The sequence below is a fragment of the Eublepharis macularius genome, chromosome 12 (assembly GCF_028583425.1).
Source record: "Eublepharis macularius isolate TG4126 chromosome 12, MPM_Emac_v1.0, whole genome shotgun sequence".
Taxonomy (NCBI): Eukaryota; Metazoa; Chordata; class Lepidosauria; order Squamata; family Eublepharidae; genus Eublepharis; species Eublepharis macularius.
The window spans coordinates 57,667,233-57,692,501 of NC_072801.1; the positions used below are offsets into that span (position 1 = coordinate 57,667,233).

At 45.9% G+C, this 25,269-nt stretch overlaps 2 protein-coding genes across 2 annotated transcripts; one reads left to right on the plus strand and one right to left on the minus strand.

Moving 5' to 3' along the window:
* The first annotated feature begins 341 nt into the window (after positions 1-341).
* LOC129340130 (claudin-4-like) lies at positions 342-10,035 on the plus strand. Its single transcript, XM_054994723.1, has 2 exons — positions 342-430; positions 8,779-10,035. Exon 2 carries the CDS (start codon positions 8,798-8,800, stop codon positions 9,440-9,442), a length of 645 nt encoding a protein of 214 aa, XP_054850698.1. The 5' UTR covers positions 342-430; positions 8,779-8,797; the 3' UTR covers positions 9,443-10,035.
* Positions 10,036-20,254: 10,219 nt separating this feature from the next.
* LOC129340129 (claudin-9-like) lies at positions 20,255-22,835 on the minus strand. Its single transcript, XM_054994722.1, has one exon. It carries the CDS (start codon positions 22,219-22,221, stop codon positions 21,562-21,564), a length of 660 nt encoding a protein of 219 aa, XP_054850697.1. The 5' UTR covers positions 22,222-22,835; the 3' UTR covers positions 20,255-21,561.
* Between the last annotated feature and the right edge of the window lie 2,434 nt (positions 22,836-25,269).

Genomic DNA, 25,269 nt, shown 5'->3' on the forward strand with positions numbered 1-25,269 from the left:
CTTGCGTGCCTCACCACTCTTGTGGCCCGATCCCTTCCCGGCTTGCTCGGAAGTAACCCTCTATAGTGTTCCATAGGTCTCCGCAGGCAAGGGCTTCCGATTTGCGAGAGAGAAGGAGCCCTTGGCCGAAAGCGAATGGGATCCAGCCCCCCTCGCCCAGAGGTGAGGCAACCCTTTGTCTGCTTTCGTCTTTGCTTTCCGTCCCCCGCCCTCGGAGGGGGGAACTTTTCCCGCTTCCTGCCCCAGGTCGGCAGTTTCACCTGTCGGTGACATCACCTGGAGATGAGAGGGGTGTGGTTTGGGAGGGGGGAGATGCGGGAAGTATATAACCGGCCCCAGAGGCCTCGTCGCCCTGATCTCTCTGCGCTGTCTACAGAGACGCACCTGCCTGCAGATCCCTGCCAGCCTCGGTTTTTGGTCTCGGTTCTAGGTAAGGATGGGATTTATTTGGAGGCAGGAAAGAAGGGAGTTGCTTGGGATTGGGAATTCGTTGACGGCTCTATCTTGGAGAGAGTTCGGAGGAACTGGGCTCTGGTCCAGGTGAGGTTCTGGTGGAATCAAAGTGTGTTAAGAGCTTATCGTCTTTCTCGTGGGCACACGCCGCGATCGTGCGTCTGAAAGCACTCCGAGATTTTTTTTTTTGCCTTCTCGCAATGGAGCCGGCATTAATTCGTCCTCAGGTGGCTCTTAGGCTTAAGGCTACCCTCGGGGAGAATACAGAAAAGATGTTCGGCTTTTGGGGTCCCGTCTATCTTTTCTTCTTTTATTTCTTTTTCCTTTTCTTCTTTCTTTCCGCCTTTCTCCCTATGATTCCAGGCGGGTAACACAGCTTGAGCCAGTAGGTCAATTTCAACGTCGTTTCAATAAACTAAGCCTTGAAAGAGCAATCGGGGACTAGAGAACCCGTTTCCCGCCTCTACGCTTTGTGTTTTTTGAAAAAATCTCGGCCGTGGGTTTTCTTGGGGTCTCCTTTCAGTTGATGGAGGGGGGGGGGGTGTCTCTAGCTGCAACCTCGGGCTCTGCTTGCTCGTGAACTTGAAGGCGCCGCGCTCGAGGGGGGGGGGGGCTCCGAGCACGTGCGGAGAGCATTAAAACGCACGCGGGCTCGATTAACACCGGCCCTTGCTATATCTGACGAAGTGAGCTCTGTCTGGGGAAAGTTTGCACTGGAATAAATGTTGCAACATTCGATCCAGTAGAACCTTAAAAACCCAACGAGGTGTTCCAGGGTGTAAGTTTCGAGGGCCAAGCTCCCTCCATGAGAGACCAGAACAACTTTTGGAATAAATTGTATTAGTCTTGGAGGTACTGCTCGGTTCTTCTTTTACGCGAGCAACTTCCAAAACCCTATTGAACCCCCCCCCCGCCCCCCCGCCCCGGTCTAAACTGTACTAAACTCGTGCGGCAAAACTTTTTCTTCCGCTCAGGCTTTTATTACCTCCATGGGCACTTGAGGGCGGGCAACAAGGTTATCGCCCTCGGTCCATATGGAAAAAAGTCCCCCCCCATTGCTCCAAGAAGGGCTGGGTGGAGCCATTCGGCACTGATACTGAACCAGACTCCCAGAAACCAGCTTTCCGCTTTGGGAGGGGGGAAAGAGAGTTTCGGTTGAAAGGGGAGGGGAAGGCGATCAGCGCGCTTGTCCCTCCTCTCCTCTCCCCCCGCCCCGCCCCGCCCTGCCCTATCCAGCGGTGGGGGGAACCTTTGTTCTCCGGAGCGTACAATCCAGCGGCCACGTGTCCTCCCTTGGAGGTCTACGAGAAGGGGCATAGGGATGAAATAGAGACGACCCCCCCCCTCCCGCTTCACTCCCCCCATTAGTGAACAGGTGATCATCTACGAGGGCCGGCAGGGGTGTCTTAAGCACATCTAGGGCTAAAAGAACTCCGTAGCCAGCAGCTTGTGCAAATTGATGGGACCGAGAAGCCCTAGAGCAAGGCAAGGGTTAATGCCTAGAGCGTTTGACTGTTCGGTGAACTGTTAAAGCCGGCCCTCCTCGTTGAGAAGTGCATTTCTTGCCTAGCGGGTATTCTGGAACGCCTGGGTCCCTTCATTGCCATCTGCAACGAGTCTTTTCTTGCCTCCTCCCCTCCCTTCGCGTGTGGGGTAGAGAACCTGGTTGCGAAAGCCGTTAGCTTCTGAAGGTGGTTGTGGGGGGGGTTGCGGGAGTGAGCAGGTCCCTTGCATTGCACGCACTCAAGTCTGACACGCTACGGGCAATTTGTTGCAACAGGTGAACTTGCTCACAGTGTGCAGCATCATACGCTGATGAGATCGTATCGTGGCGAGCGTTTCGAGGCACCCTGAAGAGGAGATGCAAATTTGTTTCTGTATTAGCGACATGTCCGTGAGCGGCTTCTCTTGCTAGGATGATTGGGGAAGGGGAGAAGAAGCTTCTTCCATCTCTTCCCCTCCCAGTGCTAGCAATGGAAAGGCCTCTGATGTGTAGATAGAGGAAAGGGTGATGGAAGTGAGCCACCAACTCCCATGAGAGCTATAAAATTGGCCTAATGAGGACTAGAAAATTGCCAATTCCTCTGGACGGCCCTATTGTCCTCCCTATGCTTGCAAACACATGTAGGCATATATGTGGCTCCTGTTTTTCTTCCCCTCCTGCTTTCATTTAGCAAACTGGGATCGAAAATTGGACCTTGAACCACAGGGTGCTCTGTACTATCTGGATTAATATGGTGTGTAAATATGCAGCAGCCATCTGTCCTGAGGCTTCAAATGGCTAGGCACCTGCTGTTGAATAAGTGTTCCTCAAGACCTGAAAGCATAAATGCAAAGCAGGATTGCCAATCTCCAGGTGGGGCCTGGAATTCCCCCAGAATTACAACTGATCTCCAGACTACAGAGACGAATTCCCCTGGAGGAAACTGCTGCTGTGGGGCAGAGTTAAATTTTAGGATATTACTTCCCCACTGAATACCCTCCCCAGGCACACACACCCAATCCCCAGGAATTTTTGAATCTTTAGTTGGTAGTCCTAGGAAGCAGAGTAAGACTACCTTAAGGGTGATGGGGGGGAGTCCTATCCAAGAAAGTTAGCTTGCAAGCGTGTAAATCTGTGACTGGTACCAGTGCTGATCTAGTACGTAACTCCCCCAAACCGGTTGCCCAATGCCAGGGCTCTGGTTCAACAATGCAAGGAAGCAGTAAAGCTGATTCTTCTTCACTGTTAACCAAAACCAGGCCAGCCCTACCTTCCTGGAATTAGGTGTTATTTATTTAGGCAGTTACTTGGCTTTTCTCCCCATGGGGATCCAAAGCAGTCTATAAACGTACCTAACAACTTCATTTTTTCCTCTGAATTGAATTTATTTATTTAAAAACACATCATAGGCAAGTTCTGAATGCGATGGATTAGTTAATTCAGGTACTTTATTTGATGTTTAGATATTTATACCCTATTTTTCACCCCAGTTGCAAGCCAAGTGGTTTACAATATTCTCCCCTTTTATATTCACAATAACAGGGCTGTGAAGTAGGTTAAGCTGGGAGAATGTGTCTGCCCCAAGGTCACCAGATGAACTTCCTTGGTAGACTTGGGGGTTTTTTGAACCTGGATTCTTCCCTATCACAGTCTTAGCACTCCCTAACTGATGCACCACGCCGGCCACACTTGGGCTACATACCTGCAGGGTGTGTGAGGCGGCATGGGTGTGGGTTCCTGCCTTTTGAAACTGAACTTGGGTCAGTAGTTCACATTGGTGAGAAACAGCAGGCTCCATCCAAGTGAATGGGGGCAGAGTGATACTGCAGATACACAGGTTCAAATACCCCTTTGCCCATGGATCTTCTTGGTACAGTTGTGCTTTCAGCCTAACCTACCTCATGGTAGTTGTGAGGTTAAAATGCTTTAAGGAGGGGACAGTCACATATGCTTCCCTGAGCTCCTTGGGGTAAGTTTGGGGATAGAAATGTGATTGGTGATGACAAATAGTTGCTGAAACATAATGCATGGATAACAGGAATGCCTCTTTGATGCCCCCCTTGCACTTGGGAATGGCAGGTACAGAGTTTATCCCAAGTGGGACCCTACCCTGTCATTTGCAGGTGTGGAGATGGGAAGGGCTTGCAGCGAGCCATGTTTGAGATGTCACCTCGCATGATACGCCTTCAGAAAACAGCTTCTTTGACTATTTCCTAAACTCTAGAAAGCCATTTTCCCAAACATGAGGCTTGAGTCCATGAAAGTTCATGCTAGAATAAAAGCTGCTTAGTTTTTAAGATGCCATAAGAGTTCTGTTGCAGCGCAGTGAGTGAAGTTCCCCTTCCAGAATTTCCCTAAAAGTTTTACCACAGAGGATGGTATCTCACACATGGCTTCCTAATAAGAATAGCCTAGTGACTTAGCTCTGATGAGACAAAATCAAAAGTGTGACATCTACTTATTTAACAACTTGACACGAGAAGTGCTGGAGCTTGTATGTACTAAAACTTTTGGTACTTTCTCCAGTTTCATTTCTCTTTGTTTGGAGGGAACAGTGTTTTCCCCATCAAAAATTCTATTGGTATTAAAAAGGCCCTCCATTTTGTCTTAAAAGAAAACACAGCAGTGTCTGATGTTATATGTTAATTTAATATTCCTGTGGGGGTTTCTAAGAGAATGGGCTTCTAAAATATTTATAGTCTGCTTTCCTCTCCATTGGAGACTCGTTCTCCTGTCCTCCATTTTATCCTCATGACAACCCTGTGAGGTAGGTTAGACTGAGAATGTGTGATGGGCCCAGTGTCACCCAGCAAGCTTCCATGGCAGAGTGGGTCAAAACCTGGGTCTCCTAGATCCTTGTCTGATGCTTGCTGTTCTTTGAATTTGGGGACAACATGTCTATCACACTTTTCCTCTGGTCTGACCTGTAGCTAGCCTAATCTGCCTTGGGGTTAAGGTAGGCTAAAATTGTAACATGCACCATGACTAAGATGGAATCTTCCCGGATGAGAATTAAAGTGAGGCAAATGGCACACCAATAAAACTACCAAGTGAAAAATATCCACTGCTTTCCTTAACTGGATGTTACCGGTTGCCAGTGGCTACAAATTTTGGGTGACTTCTCACAGACATGGGAAGTGGAGGTAGAAGGAGCGATGGTGAAATCCTGAGGTTGCTCAAAGTACAGGTGTCTCTTACCTGCTGAAAGCGGATCTTGGGAGAACAGACACAACTGTTACACAACTGTTTGCTTTTCTATATAGCCGGCAGGGGTGGGGGAGGATTCTCTGTCCTCCTCGGCATGAGGAAGAAGAGAAACTCTGAGCCAGCTTTTGTTTGGGCTGGAGCTGAGTTGGGAGAAGCTGCTTGACTTGATGAGTCAGGCAGTTCGTCCTTGTGTCTTAATCAGAGGGGAGAGTATCACCTCCCTACCTGTCCTGAGAATCCTGTATCTCTATGAGTCAGGTGGAGCCCAGGCTGAACACAAAAGTGAATGACTCCTGACAAAGGAGCCTAGCTCCTCTGCCACACCCATGGGCCCAGCCTCAGCCACCTGCTCTTCTTCTCCCTTCCAAGTTCCAGAGTAGTGGCAGATCTACCTCAAGGCGCCTGGCCTCTTACCCAGCCCGAGTCCCTCTAGATGAGCAAAGAACATTATAGGTGGGGCTTATGAAGAAGCCCTTGTTGAAAAGCCAGTCCAATTACCATTTGTAGCCACTATGAGGATGCTTTTGGGATTGTGGGGCATTCAGAAAAGCAGGATGTATGTTGGATTTGGCCCTTGGAACTGTGGATCAGTAACAGAGTGCATGTTTCACATAAGAAGGTCCCAGGTTCGATTCCTGACAGCTATAGTTCAAGGAAGTAGGTGCTGAAAGAATTTTCTTTCCTGGAGATCTTAGAGACCTGCAGCCGTCAGAGCAGATAACGGATTCAGTGATTTGATCATAGAAAGCAGCTTCATGTGGCTTCAAAATGAGCATTCCAGCTCTAGAGTTGCCTTTTGAAGCCAGCTTGTGTTTAATTCTACATCTTTTTCCCCAGAATCTTCGGATTTGTAAACTACTCACTCTTACATTCATTACAAGATTGTGAAAGGCTAGGCTGAGAGCAAAGCTACAAGTGATGCCCGGCACAGGTTGGACACTTGTCGGCTTCCCTCAAGTTTTGATGGGAAATGTAGGCATCCTGGTCTTGCAGCTGTAATGGAGAGCCAAGCTGTAAAACCAGGATGCCTACATTTCCCATCAAAACTTGAGGTAAGCTGACAAGTGTCCAACTTGTGTAAGTATCACTTGTAGCTTGGCTCGTGATTTGCCCAAGAATAGCCACAGAATACTTCAGGGAGAGGACTTGAACTCTGATGTCACCTTCTCCCCCTCCTCTTGCCCACCTACTCTTGCTGTTATACCGCACTGTCTCCCACTTCTTCCTGGTATGAATAGCTAAGGAGGCTGGATATTTGGGCACATTTGCCACCCCTTCCTAAGAGTTAACTGTTCCAAACCAGATTAGAAGGGTGTAATTTTGCTTAGGATGGCACTGCCAGTATATCAGTTCAGTGAAAACTGCAGGAAGTTAAAAAAAAAAAAATTAGACTGCAAACCTGCACCTACATTTCACCTGGCTTCCTCAGCTGAGGCCAGCATTTCCCAGGCTTCTGATAATTCAGAAAACATGTGCCTCGGCTAAGAAGACTCACTTCCTTTTTTCACTCAGCCTCGGAGATGAAGACTCTGGATTTCTTGTTTTCAGGAGTATACCTGCCCTTTAAACTAAGGTTTCTTCTACTCCCCCCTCCCCCTCCCCCAAAAAACAAGAAAGAAGAAATAACAGAGGAAGGAAAAGTAACCCAGTATTCATTATTTCTCTCCCCCTCCCCCTTAATTTTAACATGCAACATAGCTCTTTATTAATCTCCATGGGAGGAATCTTACGGATTTGTTCTAACTGTAGTAAGAAAAGCCTCTTGCATTCAGGGAAGGTGATTTGTGTCAGAGGATGGTGCTCTCATTAGTGGGAGATATCCATAGGATCCATCCCGGCATGCTCAACTGTACTGAAACTTAGGGCCAAGCTACACATGACGAATGACACTTGAACGGCAAGTGGATTGAGTGGAGGGCAAGTGAACAGGGAGAAATACACTTGCTGTTCAAGTGTCATTCGTCATGTGTAGCTTGGCCCTGAGTTCCTGCTGAACAAAATGTGTCCTGTCTGTGTCCCCTACGCAAATGGGTGGCCTGTCTCATGCAGTACTCTGTGAGTGGAGACTTCAAGGCTGGCAAGAACCTTGAGTTACTGAACTTGAACTGCCCTTAAAGCCAAGTGTGAATACAATGTTGTGGTTCGTATTCTGGAGCGCTCAGATTTTACCAAGAGATGCATGAGGGTTGCAAAGTTGTTGAGTCCAGTGCCTGTGAAAGTGGCTAGAACTTCCTCAAGCTGCCATAGAAAATGCAAATAGGGTCTGACTGAGTTATATGCCTGGTGATCTGCCACCTGTGTTGCTGGCATGACCTGCGTCCAGTCTTCTAAGGCAGGCCTTTCCTCTTCCTGCTGTCTCCTCCCACACTATAGAAATCAATAATTGCACATCGGAAAACCAGACCTTGTGCAAGCTACATGTAGCCAGAAGGGACTTTCCCCTAATATTTAACCCTACTCATTAGGTGGGCAATGGAACAAGCTGTTGACTCTAGGTCTACTGGAAAAAACAGGTCTCTCAACTGGGTATCTCAACTATTCCGCTTCACGGCTGGGGTGGGGGTGACTAGAAGAAACCGGCTCAGCAAGGGGAACCTTCAGCACAATAGACTTCATAGCCTGTGAAATAGCCGGCCTGTGTTCTCCCAAGATCTATTTGTTCATAAGCTTAAGACTTTTCTTTTAAAAGAGGGGCCTCCGTCTAAGGTTACGGCAACTGCACATCTGTAATTGACTCAGATTTGTACAAGAAGAGCCCTGTTTGAATCAGGTCAAGGGTCTCTCTAGGCCAAAATTCTGTTGCCAAGAATGGCCAACGAGATGGTTCTAGGAAACTTTCTTACGGCAAGGTTATGTCCACAGTCTTTTTGGTTGTTTAGGAGGTATTCTGCATCCAGACACAACCTTTATGTAGCTATCGTAGGAGATTAGAAGCTGAGCTAAGAAACTGTCTAATCCTTTTAAAAGCCACCTGGACAGTAGTGCTAGGGTTGCCAGCCTCCAGGCAGTGGCTGGAGATCTCCTAGAATTTTAAATAGTCTCCAGGCCACAGAGATCAGTTCACCTAGAGGAAATGGATACTTTGGGGGGTGGACTCTATGGACTTATGCCATATCAAGGTCCTTTCCCTCCCCAAACCCCACTTTCTCCAGGTTTCACCCCCAGATCTCCAGGAATATTCCAGCTTGGACCTGGCAACCTGAAGTAGTGCCCATTTCCCAAAGCAAAAAAGCCAATCCTGACTTTCCTCTACCTCATTTGAGCAGGAGGTGCATTCAGAAGTAGCTGTCTCAATCATAAGATTACACTCAACTTGGAATGTCCCAACATTTTGAGATTGGCTCCAGATCCCCCAGCAGCCATTTTGTGGTTGGATGCATACCTCCCCCATGGTAGCCATTTTGTGGCAGTGCTTGCTAACCGTTCTCAAAGTTCCAGAAGTGCTCACAGGCTCAAAAAGGATGGTGACCCCCTGAGTTAAGGTGTTGGGTAAAAAAACCCCTCAGGTTTAACGGCCATCCACATAAATGACTACTTAAGGTCCTCCTAAGTGATGTTTAATAGTCTGATATAACAACTCTTGTTTGAGGCAGTTTCTAGGTATTCACCTAAAAGTTTCATCTTTGTCTCTATAGGACTACCTTGTGTTGAACAATGGCCTCTGCTGCCTTCCAAATCTTGGGCATGGCCCTATCAGTGGTGGGCTGGATTGGTGCAATCGTCACATGTGCCCTGCCCATGTGGAAGGTCACAGCTTTCATCGGCACCAACATTGTGACAGCTCAGATCACCTGGGAAGGCCTGTGGATGAGTTGTGTGGTACAGAGCACCGGTCAGATGCAATGCAAGGTCTACGACTCCATGTTGGCTCTGCCTCAAGATCTCCAAGCTGCCCGAGCCCTTATGGTCATCTCAGTGCTTCTGGCTGTCCTGGCCCTCATGATTGGCATTGTAGGGGCCAAGTGCACTAACTGCGTAGAGGAAGAGAGTGCCAAGGCACGCATCGTCATCGTCGCGGGCGCCGTCTTTGTGGTGGCAGGAGTCCTCTCCCTGATCCCTGTGTGTTGGTCGGCCAACACAATCATCCGTGACTTCTACAACCCGCTGGTGGTAGAGGCTCAAAAGAGAGAGCTGGGGGCTTCCCTCTACATCGGTTGGGCAGCCGCTGCTTTGATGACCCTTGGAGGGGCCCTGCTGTGTTGCAATTGCCCCAAGAAGGACAGCAACAACTACAGTGCCCGCTATACGTCAGCCCCCTCGCAGCCCCGCAGTGATTACCCCAGCAAGAACTATGTCTAGGAGCCCCACCGCTGGAAGCTGCCATCTTTCTGAAAGCTCAGTACTGTTGGGTCCCTTCAGTGGGATGGAATTCCATCCCTTCTAGGATGCCACAAATAATTGAAAACAGAGTATCTTGCTCCAAGATTTCCATCCTGTTTGGCCCATCAGTATTTCTTTTTTTTTTTCCCTCCACAATTACCACAGTAACAACTTTTCCTTAAAATTCTGAACTGTTCTGGAGAACATTGTGGACTTATGGTCAATGCCTTCTTTTTATGTAGTTGGTGCATTAGATCTCAAAAGTCTTCTCTCCAGGTAGTTCATGAGAAGTGGATGCATTTCTGGATACTCGACATGGGCTGTTCAACAAGAGACTGACTGCCAGCCATGCTCCTGTTCCATAGGATCTCAGCTTGGAGGGAGACAAGTGCACCAAGCCTGGTCATTAATGCTGTGATGTGTTTTTAAAATATTGCTTTTAAGTAAAGGCTATGTAGCCTCTTGTTGCTTATTTGTCAATTAACCTTGCATGCATTTCATATTGGAAGCCAGTTTTTTTTAGTATGTCTGAATAACATTGCAGGTTTTTTTTAGTATGTCTGAATAAAATTGCAGATTTCTTTTGTAAAAAGCAGCTTGTTTTCGTTATTGATGGGATGTATAAGGGTTAGTTGAAAGCCATGCCGAGCCCTGGAATGTTTCTCCAAGGCTAAAGCAAGTAAAATAGCTCCCTTGAGCGTACACAGAATTTCACCATGTAAATGCAACCATCCTAAGAATACCAGCTGTTGATGGGAAGGCATTGAACAATAAAGAGGGGTGACTTCCAGAAAGATTTGAGCCTTGGCACTGGAGCTGAATACTCATAAACATGCTGGCAAGGGGTTGTGGCTAGGCATACCCACTCTAGGCTGGGAAATTCCTGGAGATTTGATGGGGGTGGAGCCTGGGGAGGGTGGGTTTGGGGGAGAGGCGGCGCCTCAGCTGGGTATAATATAGAGTTCACCTTCCAAGGAAGCCATTTTCTCAAGAGAAACTGATCTCTTTGCCTGGAGATCAGTTGTGATTCTGGGAGATCTCCAGCTACCCGCTTGGGGGTTGAGAACCCTAGCTGTGGCTCAGTTGTGGACCAAACGCCTTGCACGGGGAAGGTCCCAGGTTTAGTCTGCAATATCTCCAGTTAAAAGGCTCAGAGAGCAGATAATGCAGAAGACCTCTGTTCCTGAGCCCATGGAGAGCACTGCCAATCAGAGTAGACCTTGATGGACTCATGGCCTGACATAAGGCAACTTCATATGTATTCATTCCATGTTTCTTTACTAATAAGAACCTGGTGCCATTTACCACACTTGTGTCTTGTCTTTTTCCATGGGAACCTTACATGGTCCCAACACTTTTATTTTACTCTTAAAACAACAATAAAATAGCTTAGACTCAAAGCCAAGCTACAAGAGATGCCTTACACAGGTTGGACACTTGTCAGCTTACCTCAAGTTTTGATGAGAAATGTAGGTGTCCTGGTTTTACAGCTTGGCTCTCCATTACAGCTGCAAGACCAGGATGCCTACCTTTCCCATCAAAACTTGAGGGAAAATGACAAGTGTCCAACCTGTGTCAGGCGTCACTTGTAGCTTGGCTCTCAGGTGGTGACTGGCCCAAAGCTGCATGGCTGAACAGGAATTTGAACCAGATGCATTTCTTAGAGGCTGTATCCTCCACACAGTACTTCAGAGACCGGTCTGGAGAATCTGTTGCCCTGCACTGCACCTGAATGAGGAAAGTTCAAAAACCTTGAGGAGGCTTTTGTAGAAAAGATCAGACAGCAAGTCTCCACAATTTCCTTCTTTAATCCTACTGGTTTTAGCGGGGTTCAATTGCAAGGGTGCTTAGCAAGCAGCCTATTTAGGAAGGGTGAGAGTGGGGCCAAATGAGAGAATTTTGTTCCTCCTATAAATCAGCACTGATTTCCATCTTCAGGAAAGGGAGGCAGCATTTGGGTACCTGCTAGGTCCCCCTAGCTACCCCTTTGAGGCAAAGATTAGGGGGGAATAAAAGTCTTCAAAAGTGGGAGAAGGTTAGCTACCCCCAAGAAACAAGGTGATCTACACACTTAGTGGCCAGCCAAATGCTTTTAAGGAATCACACAAGTTGTGCATTGAGGCAACAGGTATGCTATTCCAAAATACAGAGGTTCTCCTTTGTTATGGCAACATCAAGCACTGTAGTTGTAGAACAAATCTCTAGATTATCAGCTGGAGAACATAATTCTTAGGGTGGAGGGAAGGCTAGTTTTCACATGGTGCCAGGAGAACAGACATGAGAAGGATGTTCCATTGTCAGGTGCCACAACTGGGGAAGCCCAGCTCCTCATAACCAGTTGCTTTACAGGGTTGGACAGTACAGGGCCTCTGAAGATTTCCTCAGATGACTCAGGTTGCAGGTAACCATGTTAGTTCAAACCAAAAAAAAAATTAATGTCATACCTTTTTATTAGGATAAACCATAATGACACAAAACTGGTTGTGTTATTTTGGTTCATATACAGGCTTCAGGGAGGACACACACCTATTCCTGTGTGGAGCCTTTATCCTAATCTGAATTTGTGAGGGCTAAAAGGGCGGGGTGGGGGGAGAGAGAGGCAGTTTTCATGTGTTCAGAAGTGCTCCCAACATTATTTGGGACTGAACCCCTTTTGAAAACTGGAGCTGAGATTTGGTTCGAAGGAAATTGTGTGGCATATCTGGTGAAATGTGTTCTAGCCCACAAAAGCTTCTGATACAATCAACTGGGCAGTCTTTAAGGTGCCAACAGATTCTTTGTTGCAACCAAACTGATAGAATAACAAGGTTATCTTTCTATAATTGTTCTTGAAAGGAGAAAAGACAGCATTGAATATGGCTTTGGGACAATTCTAGCCAGGAAGCTGGGGTGGGGATGCAGGGTGGATTTGATAAATAGCCTCTTCAGGCTGTTCCAATGGAGGGTGTGTACTCTTAGCCCAGATACCAGAGTATGAGTAGGGGTAAAAAGAATCCATAGATGAAAGGCAAATGTTCCTCTTTAAAAGTATTCTCTAGTCTATTTTAGCCTTTAGAAACTGTTTCAAAACTGTTAAACTTGATTAAATTCAGGATCACAAAATGGGATTGTTCAACCCATTGCTCTCATTTTGTGTGCCAATTAATTTCTGGATCCAATCCAAAGAATCTGCTGTAACTAGAAATGATTTTGAATTTCTCTCAACAAAACCAGCATTTTGGTTCTGCTTCTACCTTGTGTGAACAGAACCCGTAATGCTTTATTTGGCACCATTTTCTTTTCCTCATAGTGATTTTTAATGGAAAAGATGAGTGCATTTTTTATTCTGTTTGAGTATCAGTAAATAGTATACGCATATGTGACACATGAGTGTACGTGTCAATACTATATTTTCTGAAAGATTCCGCATGAGAGCACAATACAAACAAATCCATAACAACAATCACGAAAAGCCAAGAATGGAAACTATGAAAAATATAAATGAAACATATCAAAAAAACAAAATAGGGAACATTCACTTATCCCTGTAAAGCTATAAATTCATTTAATTTATTTTCTTATTTTTCACTGTGTTCTGCAAATTGATTTCTTTTAGACAGTCGTTAACGGTTTTTTCAGCTTCATTTGGTGCCAAGTGCACTGGGCACTTGTAGATATTGTTTTTTCTTCCTGAGGAGCTTCTTCAGGAATTCCAGGTAAGGAAGGTAGTTTGATGTGTTGTCTGTTCCATGTGTGGTTATTTGCAGTTGTTAAATGGCTCTTTTAGTACGTGCTTCAAAAATGCTTTGGATCAAAGCAGAAGATACAAAACAACTAACAACAATGGCAGAGCTAGGAAAGGGGGGAGACTAAAGGCATTACCGGACTAATCAGCATCTCCAGTCTTCAGGATGAAAGCGTCACTGAATCAGTGCACCCAGTCTGTACCTCTGACATAGGGACACGCAGAGAAGGAACTCTTGACAGTATGGGGCAGGCCTGTACAGGCAGAGGTGATTCCTGAGATATTGCAGTCACAGATATTTAAAACTTTAAGACCTAACACTTTAAGACCTAACACTGGAACACTTTAAGACCTAACACAATAATTTCACATTGATGTATAGGGGGCAGTTCTAAATTTTGTTGCAATCCTATTTACAATGGCAAAAAGAATCCCTACAGTCGTAAGGCTAACTCCTATGCAGTTGTGATTGGAATTTGGAACCAGGATCCCTGTCCTATTAGCCACTACACAGCCACTCCTTAAGAAAGGGAATGCAGAATCTCAAAATCACATGCAGGGGTCCATGTGCGGGCTTCTCCTGTCATCTGCACTGTCCTTCCTTGATACGGGGACATAGCTATTGAGACATGCACTTTAAACAATTTCATTTAAAATTTGTGCTGGGTTTCTTTGAAGGGCATGATTTTCAGTATGTCCAAATTTTGGGAATTTCAAAACTGTTTTTGTAATGGGGAGGCACATTTTTTGTAATTGGGAATTTCAGCACCTGAAAATCATGTCCCAGGGAGATTTCTGCAGGGCAGCCAAGGTTTGTGGGAGTCCAGGAGCCCAACTGCTTGCTCACTGACCATTTTCAGGCAGTAACTTTAAAATTTTAAATATCTGTGACGGCAATTATCTCAGGAATCACCTCTTCCTGTACAGGCCTGCCCCATATTGTCAACAGAGTTCTTTCTCTGCGTGTCCCCATGTCAGAGGTACAGACTGGGTGGCTGCCTTCTCTATCCTTGTGAACGTTCCATCAAACACTTTAAGATCCTTTTTACAAGGGTTTTTTTACTAGTTACTCTACATAATACTTTTTAATTGATGCTAATTTTAACTGATGATGGATTGTTTTTGCAATCTGGTTAAGATATGATTAAAAAGATAGTAAGGGGTTATTAGCTTCATGATGGCTTTAATAGCAATTTTATAATCATTGTTTTGACTGGTAACCTATACATTTTATGGATGAAATAGATACGAGACATAAATTACTTTAATAGACAAATAACGAGATGCCCAGTTCTTATTTCCAAAATAAGCTTTGAGCTCCCCTCCCCCTTACTGGGAGACATTCCCCTTCAAGATGTCCCAGCATCCACTCTGGAGTGCAGGTGCATTTTTGTGTTATGTTCTTTAACAGGTAATCCCTAGATATATAATACTGGTAAGCCACTGTGGTGTAGCAGGTAGAGTGTCATACTAATATCTGAGAGAGCCGGATTCAAATCCTTACTCTGCCATGGGAAACTGCTGAGTGAAACTGGACTAGCCAATCGTCTCAGCCTAACCTACCTCACAGGGTTGTTGAGAGGATAAAATGGATAAGAGGAGAATGATATAAGATGCCTAGGTCCCACTGAGGAGAAAAACAGAGTATAGATTAATAATAAAAGGATCCATCCATAGCTCCTCAGGCATAACTCCTCAGAAAATAAAGCTAGGAGCCTCAAAATTGGCCCCTGGCTTCAGGATGTATGACGTATAAATGAAGTAAATCTATACTATTAAAAGGATATGCATTTCTGCCAGTCCATCTGTCTGTGGTAGGTGATATGCATTTCTGCCAGTCCATCTGTCTGTGGTAGGTGTAACTCATCCATCTACAATAATAAAAGTGTCTGTCTTTGGCAGGCATCACTCAGCAGAAGATAGCTAAGGATTTGAAAACTGACCACCAGCAGACCAGCTGGGAGGGTTGCACCTCTCAATAAGCATTGTGTAAAAATATGTAAACTTTCATTCCTTACAACGCAACCCTGTGCAGCTGCTCCCATCTAAAACCATTGATTTAAATTTCAGCAGGTCTAAACTTGAATAACTCTGCATTTGGTTGCACTGCTGGCTACACATGCAGCTGGGTGCTGAATAAAGGGACTGAACCTATTACAGTCTTATGCAAATCTTTGGTTTATGGTGGGATATAAAGTGTTTTGAAGACTTTGCCTCTCAGCTATGATGAGCGCTATGCATATTCTAGTCAATGGGTGGCTTGAATGAAAGGGACAGAAGGGGACAAATTAACATATTGGGAAGCTAGAATTGTAGGGTTCAGTGTTTTTTTTCCTTTTTAAATTGCTTTTATTATTTTAGGGCAACTATTATTTTTTATTACTGTTCAGCCCAAACTTGCTTTTTGAAGATGGCTACCAGGCCTGCAAGGGTTTCCCCTCCTCCTCCCTTGCTACTCAGTTAATGTTTTTTGTTCTCTTTTATACAGTTTTATTTACCTAATGATGTCTTTGTCAACCCAAACAATGGGTATTGTTGACTTCCCTGACATTTAAATGAACTAACATCTAACAGAACAAGTTCTTTCCCACCCAAACCTGCCCTGTGGGTGATGTGGTAATACTACAGACATGTTTTAGGGATGGATATGTAAATAGTATGGAGGGGTGACTGAACAGTAGGACACAAAAGTGCAGGTTTGGAAAGCTGTGCCTGTGGGGAAGGACTGAAAATAGGGGATGAGATGTTCAGATCTGAAGGACAACATGCGAAATGTGGCCATGTGGATGTGTCCTTTGGGACCATGGGACTAGATCCAGCCAAGTTTTCCACTCAGTCTTGCCCAGTTCTTCTCATTTAGTTCAGCCCCCATCTCACATGGCTTTTATTTCCTAATCCATAGCAGAGCCTTTTGGGATGGTCAAAAGGGACCCTCCTCCCTTTTTCACTAGTGGAAAACCTGGTAGGATGCAACCTGTTAATGTTACACCTACAGGCAGCATTTACTACCTGCAGTGCTCTCAACATGCAGTCTTCATGTTCTCTAAACAGTGGCAACACATGTATTTCAGATGCATGTACAGCTTTGGTACGCACAAGCCAGAGATCTAAAAAGTCCAATGATCAGTTCATGCATATCAAAACTGTGTGTACATGCAAAATACATCAGGGCATACCTGGTTGTGGGTGAATGTAACATCTGTAAAGGACTAGTGGCACCAGTGAATCTAAGGTACAGAATTGGAATTAGGGCAGAGGTCTTAACCAGCTACAGTTCTGCGGTCCTTAGAATAGCAGGAGAAGCTGGAATTACAGCTAAGGAAACAGAGGTGTATCTTGGGGGCACCTGGGGCAGGTGTGTAACCAGGGACCAGGCTTTTGGGTGCAGCGCCCCATCTGGTGTTTATTTTTGCCTCATCTATGCCCTTTATGGTCATCCTCAAAGGCTCTACTTTGGGTGCTCCACCTTCTGAGATTAGGAGAAGGCTTCCCAGCAGAGGCAGGAAAACTCTTGAACTCTCTCCCTGAGGAAATTTGTCTGTCCCCTTCTATTGCCATCATCCACCAGAGGGGGGAAGACTTGTTTTGTTTTGTTTGGCATCCCCTCAGCTATCCATCCTTCCTGCCCAATGTTTTTAATTGTTGTTCTGTTCTGTATTTTAGTGTCTTAATCTTGGTTTTCTTGGGTGGTTTTTAAAATGTGATGTTATTGTGCTTGTTTTAATTGAGTACCCAGCTTGGCAGCTCCTGTGAAGGCAGAAAGGCAGGATATAAATTTTGTAAAATAAATAAAGAAAAGAAGCTACTGCCAAACTTTTACATTGGTGACATAGCAGTTTCCATTTAAAGAACAGAATCCTGTTTTCAAAACAAGAAAAAATGCTGGAGGAAAAGTCCCTTCTTTAGGCTCAGTGAATACACTGAGGTGTTTAACACGGTTACATAAAACAAGGGTTGCCGACTTGTTCATTGTGCAGGGGGTGGAGAACCTTCCGGACTTTGGCTTCACCACTCCAGACTCTCTTCCTGCATTCAGATTAGCTGAGGAGGGTCTGGCTCTACCTGGAAATGTTTCAGCCCTACCCCGAGAGGAAAGCTAGCTATGCCCTTGCAGGGACCAGATGGCATAATCTTTGGGGTTGCCACCCCATTTCTTCACAGAGGCCTCCTCGCGGCAGCTTGTCCATCATAACAACCCCCATCCCTTTCTCTCTCTCCTCTCACCTCGTGCCCATCTGGATGGAGGAGAGTCTTTCACATGCCAAGAAGACTGGCCTCCTTGTGCCGACGTGTCTGGCCGTGGAAGGCGCTGGCTGGCACTGGAATGTACTGGTACCCCTCCAAGCCGGGCAGGGGTCTCGCATTACAGGGGAGTTGACTGCTGGGCCCACATCCAAGAAAACTGGAAAGGGGGAAAGTACAGGTCAGCACGTCTGTGCACTTGTCAAAAGCGGGGGAAGTCGCCAAGCTCTTACCTTGCTGCCAGGATAGAAAGGATTGAGGTTCCCTTCAAAGGAAAATGTTCTTAAAGGAGGGAGATGTTAGTAGGGTGCAGAGGACTTTGGGAGAATAGTAGATGGGCTCCTTCTTATACTTCTATAAAATTTTCTTGAGTTGTTTGAAAAATGTTAGCTTTTCAATTCACCCTTGTGATTTAAGGAAAAGAAAATGCCTTCATTCTTCAAACCACTTCAGTTTCATTGTTGTGAGTCTGGCTCAAATGAAACTGCCCGCCTTCGATAGGAAAGAATGATAGCAGGCGAGTGGGTGGGGGTGGGGTAATTTTATCCCTCTTTCTTCTTAGAATAGAATCTTCTTAATCTTAGAATCTTCTCAGGATATATTAAATTCTCCACAGGTGGGCCTTCGTTTGACCCAGAGCTCAGGGCAGGAGCTTAATTTGAGTGGAAGGAAGGCTTCAGCCCTTGCTCAAGAAAAGTCAAGAATATTTCTGGGCATGTACAAATGGTGTTTCTTCCATCAATACATATCCTACCCCAACATCTCAGGAAATAGGGTTGCCAGCCTCTAGGTGGGGCTTGGAGATCTCCCAGAATAACAACTGATTTCCAGTCAACAGAGATCAGTTCTCCCGGAGAAAACGGCTGGTTTGAAAGGTGGTATTATACCCTGCGGAGGCCTCTCCCCTCCCCATACTCCACCCTCTTCAAGGGCTACCCCCAAGTCTCCAGGAATTTCCCAATCTGGAGATGGCAACCCTAGGACTGTGGTAGATCTGGAAGTTCCCCAGCTGACCTGAATCCCAGAACTTCTTTTTTTAAAGAAATGATTTATCAATAAATAAATTTTAACATTTAATGAAGTGCTGCCTAAAGTGAAAACGGTCTGTTCTTAATTTTTGAAACTGGGCTTTCATTTTCCTTAGTAGATTCTTCTAAATAAGTATCTTATTCCCACCGTGTCCATTTCAGGGGAATGCCAAGAATTTGCCATGTGGTGATGCCAAAGAACAGGTGTAATTGATGCCTCTGCCCCTGAGAGAAAATGCATCATTCCCATGTTTGGGGACAAGAGGCTTTGTTCCCCAAGGTAGGTTTCCTTGTGGGGGGAGCACAGAAAATCTGACCTCCATTTCTAGATCAAGGGAGGTGTCATCAGGAATGCTTCTGTCCTTATGGCAAGACAGCAATGGCCTAAGCTATTTGGGTGTCAGTGAGGGTGAGAAAGGGTGAAAATCCCACCTTGGAATGGCAAAAGCTGCATTGTAGTTTGTGTCTGTCTGTATTCTGCCTCAAGAACACAGGTTTCAATCTGAGGTATGACTAAACCCTAGAAATCTGTTTTTCAGTGTTTTGTCCTGAAACATGTATAGTACTCATAAAGGACAGGGTATCACTTATCATGGGCAGAATGTATTTCTCATTCGAACAACCCCCTCTCCCTAACATGTGGAAACGAAGGGCATGATAACCTCTCACAGCCCCATTAACACAGTTGCTCCATCTTGGCCCATATTATAAATTAACACTTGCTTTCCCTAAAATACCCCCCTTCCCTGTTCCTTCACCTGCTTAGGTTCCCCCAAACTCAGCAGGTCAATTTCCTTGTGATAGATTTACCAAAAGTGCTTGCTTGGATCAGCACTCACTCTCTGTACTTTTTATATTTAGGCATTTTTCTGCTCCCATGTACATTCACTGTTCACTCCAGTTCCCTTCCTTTTACTCACATTCCGGGCATAATTTTCTGCCTTTCTGTAGAACACATAGCGAGAGCCAGTGTGGTGTAGCGGCTAGGTCTGATTCCCTGCTCTGTTCTGGAAGCTTGCTGTTTTAAGGGGGGAAATGCAGGAGAGGGGAAAGATGTAAGCCGCTTTGGGTCCCCACTGAGAAGAGAAATAAATATATACCACTAAGCTTCATTTGAGCTCCGTCTGGTTCTCTCTTTTTTCTCCTTAGACCCAACTAATAGTTCTGTTTTCATGTGTTATATGAAGGTGTTTTTTTAAAATCGTCCCTTAGGTTGAAAAGAAAGATGATTCAGTCCCCATGGAGAATGGATTCCTTTCCAGTCCCATCTCCCTCCCATAACTATAGCCATTTCCAACATACCCAGGAGGAGATCAGAGCTTCAGATTCAAAGGGGAGGCAACATCTTCGGGCGTGATCTTCTTTGGCACCTCTCTCCTTTTCACTCTGAACCAGTTCTGTAGCACATCACCACAGTAGCAGCAACAGAGCAGCTTGCTGTGCTCAGAGAGGCTGTTCATGCTATCGATCTTCTATGCAACACAAGGATGTGTGTAAAGTGGTAAAGAGTTCTAGAGCATGTGTAAAGTTCCTTTCTTTTGTAATTTACACCAGTCCCAGAAAATAAAGGACAAAGGGGTAACGGCTTCCAGAAGTGAGCCATAACACCTGTCCTGTTGGAAATGAGGCTTTGTGTTGTTCATCAAACACCCTTCCCCACCCCTCTCTCTCACTCATGCACACACAGAGTTGTCTTCATTCCCATTCCCATCCTGTCACATTTAGGTTTTTCTCCCTTTTTCCTACCCACTCACCCATCCCAAAAGAAGACTGAGACATCCAGATTACAAATATTTTGTTTTATCTGAATAACACGGTTTTGAGGAAGACAACACAAAGCTGGGCAGGGAATAGGACCACAAGAAGAGTGACCCCTGCTAGTGACCCCTTCTTATTCCAGTCAAGAATCAGCTCATAGAGCCACCCCTCTTCTCTTTTATTGGGAAGCCTCTGAAGAAAAGCACACACCCCAGAGCTGGGGTGAGGACCCTATGTGTCTCCCCCACTCCCCTAAATCCATCCTCTGTACCAAAGAATGTGGGGAGTGGCTGGGTTCTGGTGCCAGCCATGTGAGGGAAGTGAGGTCTGGTGATATTGTGTATGTATGTGTGTGCTTGTGAGAGGGATCCATTTTGTCTTGACACTGGCTGAAGCAGGTTGCAATAGATGGATAGAGAGAGGTAGGGGGCTAGCAGCCCCTTCTGTTTGTCTGGGCCCCTAGGAATAACCAAATCTTTAACAAATTATTAACCAGTGAGCAAACAGCGCCAGTCTGAAAGTAAGGCAGGGTCAGGGTCTCCTGCCACGTTCCCCTGACTGCTTGCCAAGCCAGCCCTCCTCCTCTCTGCCATTCTGAAAGCAGGCCATACACTTTCCTTTGTGACTGACTCTCCCATTTCCCTACAATTTCCATGCCCTCATATGTTCTTTACGTCAGTGCTTGGCTTGGTTTGCCTTCCCTTTGATTCACTGCATCCCGTGCCTTCTGTTCCTTATTCATTCCCTCGTTCTTTGCCTTTCCCATTTCCCCTCACATTTGTGCAGTCTTTCGTTCTTGGGGGGAGAAGGAACAGAATTCCACCATACATCCTCAGGGCACAGTTGTGTGACTAAAGCAGTCAGTTTTCCATGTGTTGATTTCTCTCATATTTTCACCTGCCGCTCCTCAGTCTGTTCTTGCTTTTATTTGGTTGTCCACTGGTGCGGTTCCATCCTCACTCATCTGCCTTCACACTTCCCATTCCCACAACTGTGGTCTTACTCAGCCGTTAACTTCTCAGCCCATCTTCCTCTTTTCATTCGACCAACCTCTGCACCTTTTGCTTTGGCATTTCCTTCCTATGCGCTGCTGCACTCATCTCTTTCATAACTGTTTGCTCATTCTTTCGTGTATCTCTTTGTTCATGTTTTCCCACTCACACATGCACTTGCACACGCGCATGCTCTCACACACACACATTCCAAAATTGCCAGATATCACAGCCCAACCCCGACCAATCAGCCTTGCCCCAGTTTTCCACCATAAAAAGTCCTTGTGCCACCAACTCCTGTCAGGGTTTGGGCCTGGCAACATCTAGCAAGTCCACCTCCACCACCACACCTGCTCATACATAGTCCCGCTTGTCAATCCCACTGCCTGGTGGCGCAGTGGATCTGGCTGGGGCAGAATACCCAATACGTGGCGGTGGGTAGCGGTCCTCTCGTGGTGGGCAGGAACAGCACAGCAGAGAGCCCCCAAGGAGAAGCAGCGCAGAAGCTGCCCAGCCGACATAGAGAGCAGCTCCCAGCTCCCTCTTGAGGGATTCGGCCACCAGCGGGTTGTAGAAGTCACGGATGATAGAGTTGGCTGACCAACACACAGGGATGAGGATGAGGAGCCCTGAGACGATGAAGAGTGATCCGGAGGTGATGACGATGCGGGCCTTGGCACCTTCATCATCTACACAGTTGGTGCATTTGGCCCCCACAACGCCCACCAACAGGGCCCAGATGGCCAGAAGCACTGAAATAACCATGAGGGCCCGGGCAGCTTGGAGATCTTGAGGCAGGGACAACATGGAGTCATAGATCTTACACTGCATCTGGCCAGTGCTCTGCACAATACAGTTCATCCAAAGTCCCTCCCAGATGATTTGCGCCACAACAATGTTGTTCCCAATGAAAGCAGTGACCTTCCACATGGGCATGGCGCATGAGATAATGCTCCCCAACCATCCCAAAATGCACAGGCCCATGGCCAAGATCTCTAGCCCTGCAGAGGACATTGTGGGTGGTCCTTATCTACCGCCCACAGGACACCTCTTCCTCCACTGCTTTCTGGGTAACCCAGATTATGGGGTGGTAGCAACCCAAAGACAGTAAGTCTTTAAGTGACAAAGGTGAAAATTCAAGGTTCAATCTTCAAAGCAGGGACAAAAGTGCGGGTTTCTTCCCCGAAAGACCAAGTTCGACCGATAAAACCTCCGAAGATATTCCGACAATGTATGGGACCTGAAGAACAGATTTTTATGGGCTCCTCTGCAGAATCAAGTCTCTTTATGGGAAGCATATGGCAAGAGCACAACCGAAGAGGCCTTTTTGTGTTATGACAAAAGAGGCCTTTTTGTGTTACGAAAGAAGTAGCTCAGAAGATGGCCGTTTACAGCATCCAACAGGCGTGCGATGGTCTCTTACCTGTCCGCAAGATGTTAATTCATAAGCTCAACTGAATACATGCTGGACCAGGAAGAACGGACAGGTGCAAAAACAGCAAAAGAGAACTGTCCAGGAATATGCTGGAGATCTGAGTTGGATATACCGTCTTTGCTGTTGCTAAAGCCAGGCTGTTTATTGTTGAATTGTTCACCCGCACAGGTACCTGCTGTTCTCTGGAAGGATCCCGTGGGAGCCGGTGCTTAGCAGTGAGGAGGGGCGGGTTATATGTGCCCCCAACAGGTGGATGGGAGGGCCAGGCAACCCAAGCTGAGACGGGCATTGGGGGCTCCATGGTAACAAGGGACTGGGTGGTGGTGTTGAGGAGGGAATTTGAATATTTCTTTATTTTCTGTTAGCAAGTTGGGAAGCTGCCCATTCTCTGGGAGAAGGGGGGGAGGGGGAGGTCGAGAAAAACAACTAGAGGTGGAGAGAGGGAGGGGGGAGAGGGAGTGATAGAGTTCCTTGAGGAGAAAGTACATTACCTCAAACAATTGTATTCTAGATTGCAGCAAGAAATGCTGCGTGTAGCACATATTCAATACAATACAATAAAAATAAAAGCCTAGCGCACACCATTCTTGCTGAAAAATGCAGCCATCTGTGGAACAAGGCAAGGGAAGAAGAATAGTCTGCTTAGCATTCGAGACCCAATGTGATTCAGAGTGAGGTTATATTTTTTGTAATCCTTTTAACCAGTCGAACTGACCAGCAAACTTCAACAGTCTAGTTTTGCAGTATGCCTCATGGGTATCCAAATAAGTTTTAGGCAGTGCTTTGTAAAATCTGCTTTCATTTTTGCTGCAATCCTGGCTTTTGCCAGTTAGACCTTCCTACCAATATTTGGCATCTTCACTGAACGTAGCAGTGGAACAAAACATGGGGGATATTCCAAGCATCCGTAGCACTTCACGTCTTTTTTTAGTTGCTCACAACCCTATGAGATAAGTTGATATTACACAGTGGGAGGAAACAGAAGAAATTTAGAAAGAGGGGATTTAAAAAAAATTATTTAGTCATACCCTGGTTTTTTTCCCAAAGAGTTCCTAAATTACCTTGCAACATTGTTTTATCCTCACAACAATCCTGTAAGGTTGGTTGGACGGAAAGCTTCCATGGCAGAGCAGGGATTCGAACCTGGATCTCCCAGGTCCTAATCTGGCATTCTGTCCACTATGTCAACCAGTCTTATCCATATAAGGAGTAAGTCCTGCCATCGCTGAGTGCAGGACTAGTGAATTTGAGACAGAGGTCAGATTCAAACCACAGACTTCCTCCTTCATTATTCAAGCATATAGTCATTAATTATCTCTAGGTAAACAGCCACATCTTCAGCACAGTATATATCTTCCAGTGCCAATCTGGGGCAATAAGGTTACAGCAGTCTCCAGGTCAAAATGAGTCATATTCCAAATCCTGATAAAAACTGGAGCTGAGCACACACAACTCTGAAACGGGCTGATAACACAGAAACCGCAGTTGTTAAATAGGAATGGGGGGAGGATTGCCCAGAGCTGCCCGCTAGGATTCAGCATAGGTAGTTATCTTCTGACCCAGAAATGGCCTCTTTTTCTTGCACAATGACAGAACGGGGAATTATGGGGCTGCCTGCTCCCAAGCCAAAGGTGGCCAGCTTCAGCCCAATCCCACAGCAAGAAAGTTGTGTCAGATTTCGGAAGGTTATTCTGGAAAATCTTCAAGAGGGCAGTTGCCTCACCTACACATACCTCAGAAACTTAGTTCAGCAGATTGGGGACAGGAAGCAAGTATGCCCACTCTCTTTCCCACTGCAGTCTTTTCTCCTGCTTAATTCATGTATACTCTGCCTTTCTCCCCAATAGGGACTCAAAGTGGCTTACATCATTCTCCTCTCCACTATTTTATCCTCACAACAGCCCTGTGAGGTAGATTAGGCTGCAAGTATGTGTCTGGCCCTAGGTCATCCAGCAAGCATCAATGGAAGAATGAGGATCTGAACCAGATTCTCCCCATTCACGACATTCTAACCACTGCACCAAAATGGTTCCCCAGTGATGATTTAGTAGATTTCTGAAAAGAGAGAGCGAGAGCAGTGCTGGGGATACACCATCTGAGCTGGAAGCCCCAATTCTAAGTTCCAGTTATGTGGGATCTCACTTTGGTCTATCAGAAGGGAACAGAAGGTACTTTGCATATGCACTGTCCACTCTCTCCTTTAGGATTCAGAGCTGAGCTGCAGTTCTGAGCTTGAGGCCTGGCTGAGATAAAGCCCCTCACTAGCTAACAGTGACTGGAGAGAGCAGAACAGATACTGCTTTTTGAAAGTGAGCCTGCCATTTCCTGAGGACACTGGTTAATTTCTAAAACGAAAGGTGCTTTGCCTTACTGCATCCTCTTCTTTGGTTGTTGTTATCCCAAGTCCTAAATGTATTAAGGTGAAGGAACAGCATTTTGCACATGCTAAAGATATTCCATGATTCTTCTTCCTGATCTGCGCAATGACAGCGAAAATAGGTTCTCAGGCTAAGTCCTGTTGAATCCTGACTCAAATTCATCTTGGAAATCACCTTTTCTGCCCTAGAAATGTCCTTACCCCAATCAAACGCATTATAGTATTGAGTTGTCCATGCAATGGTGAAGGG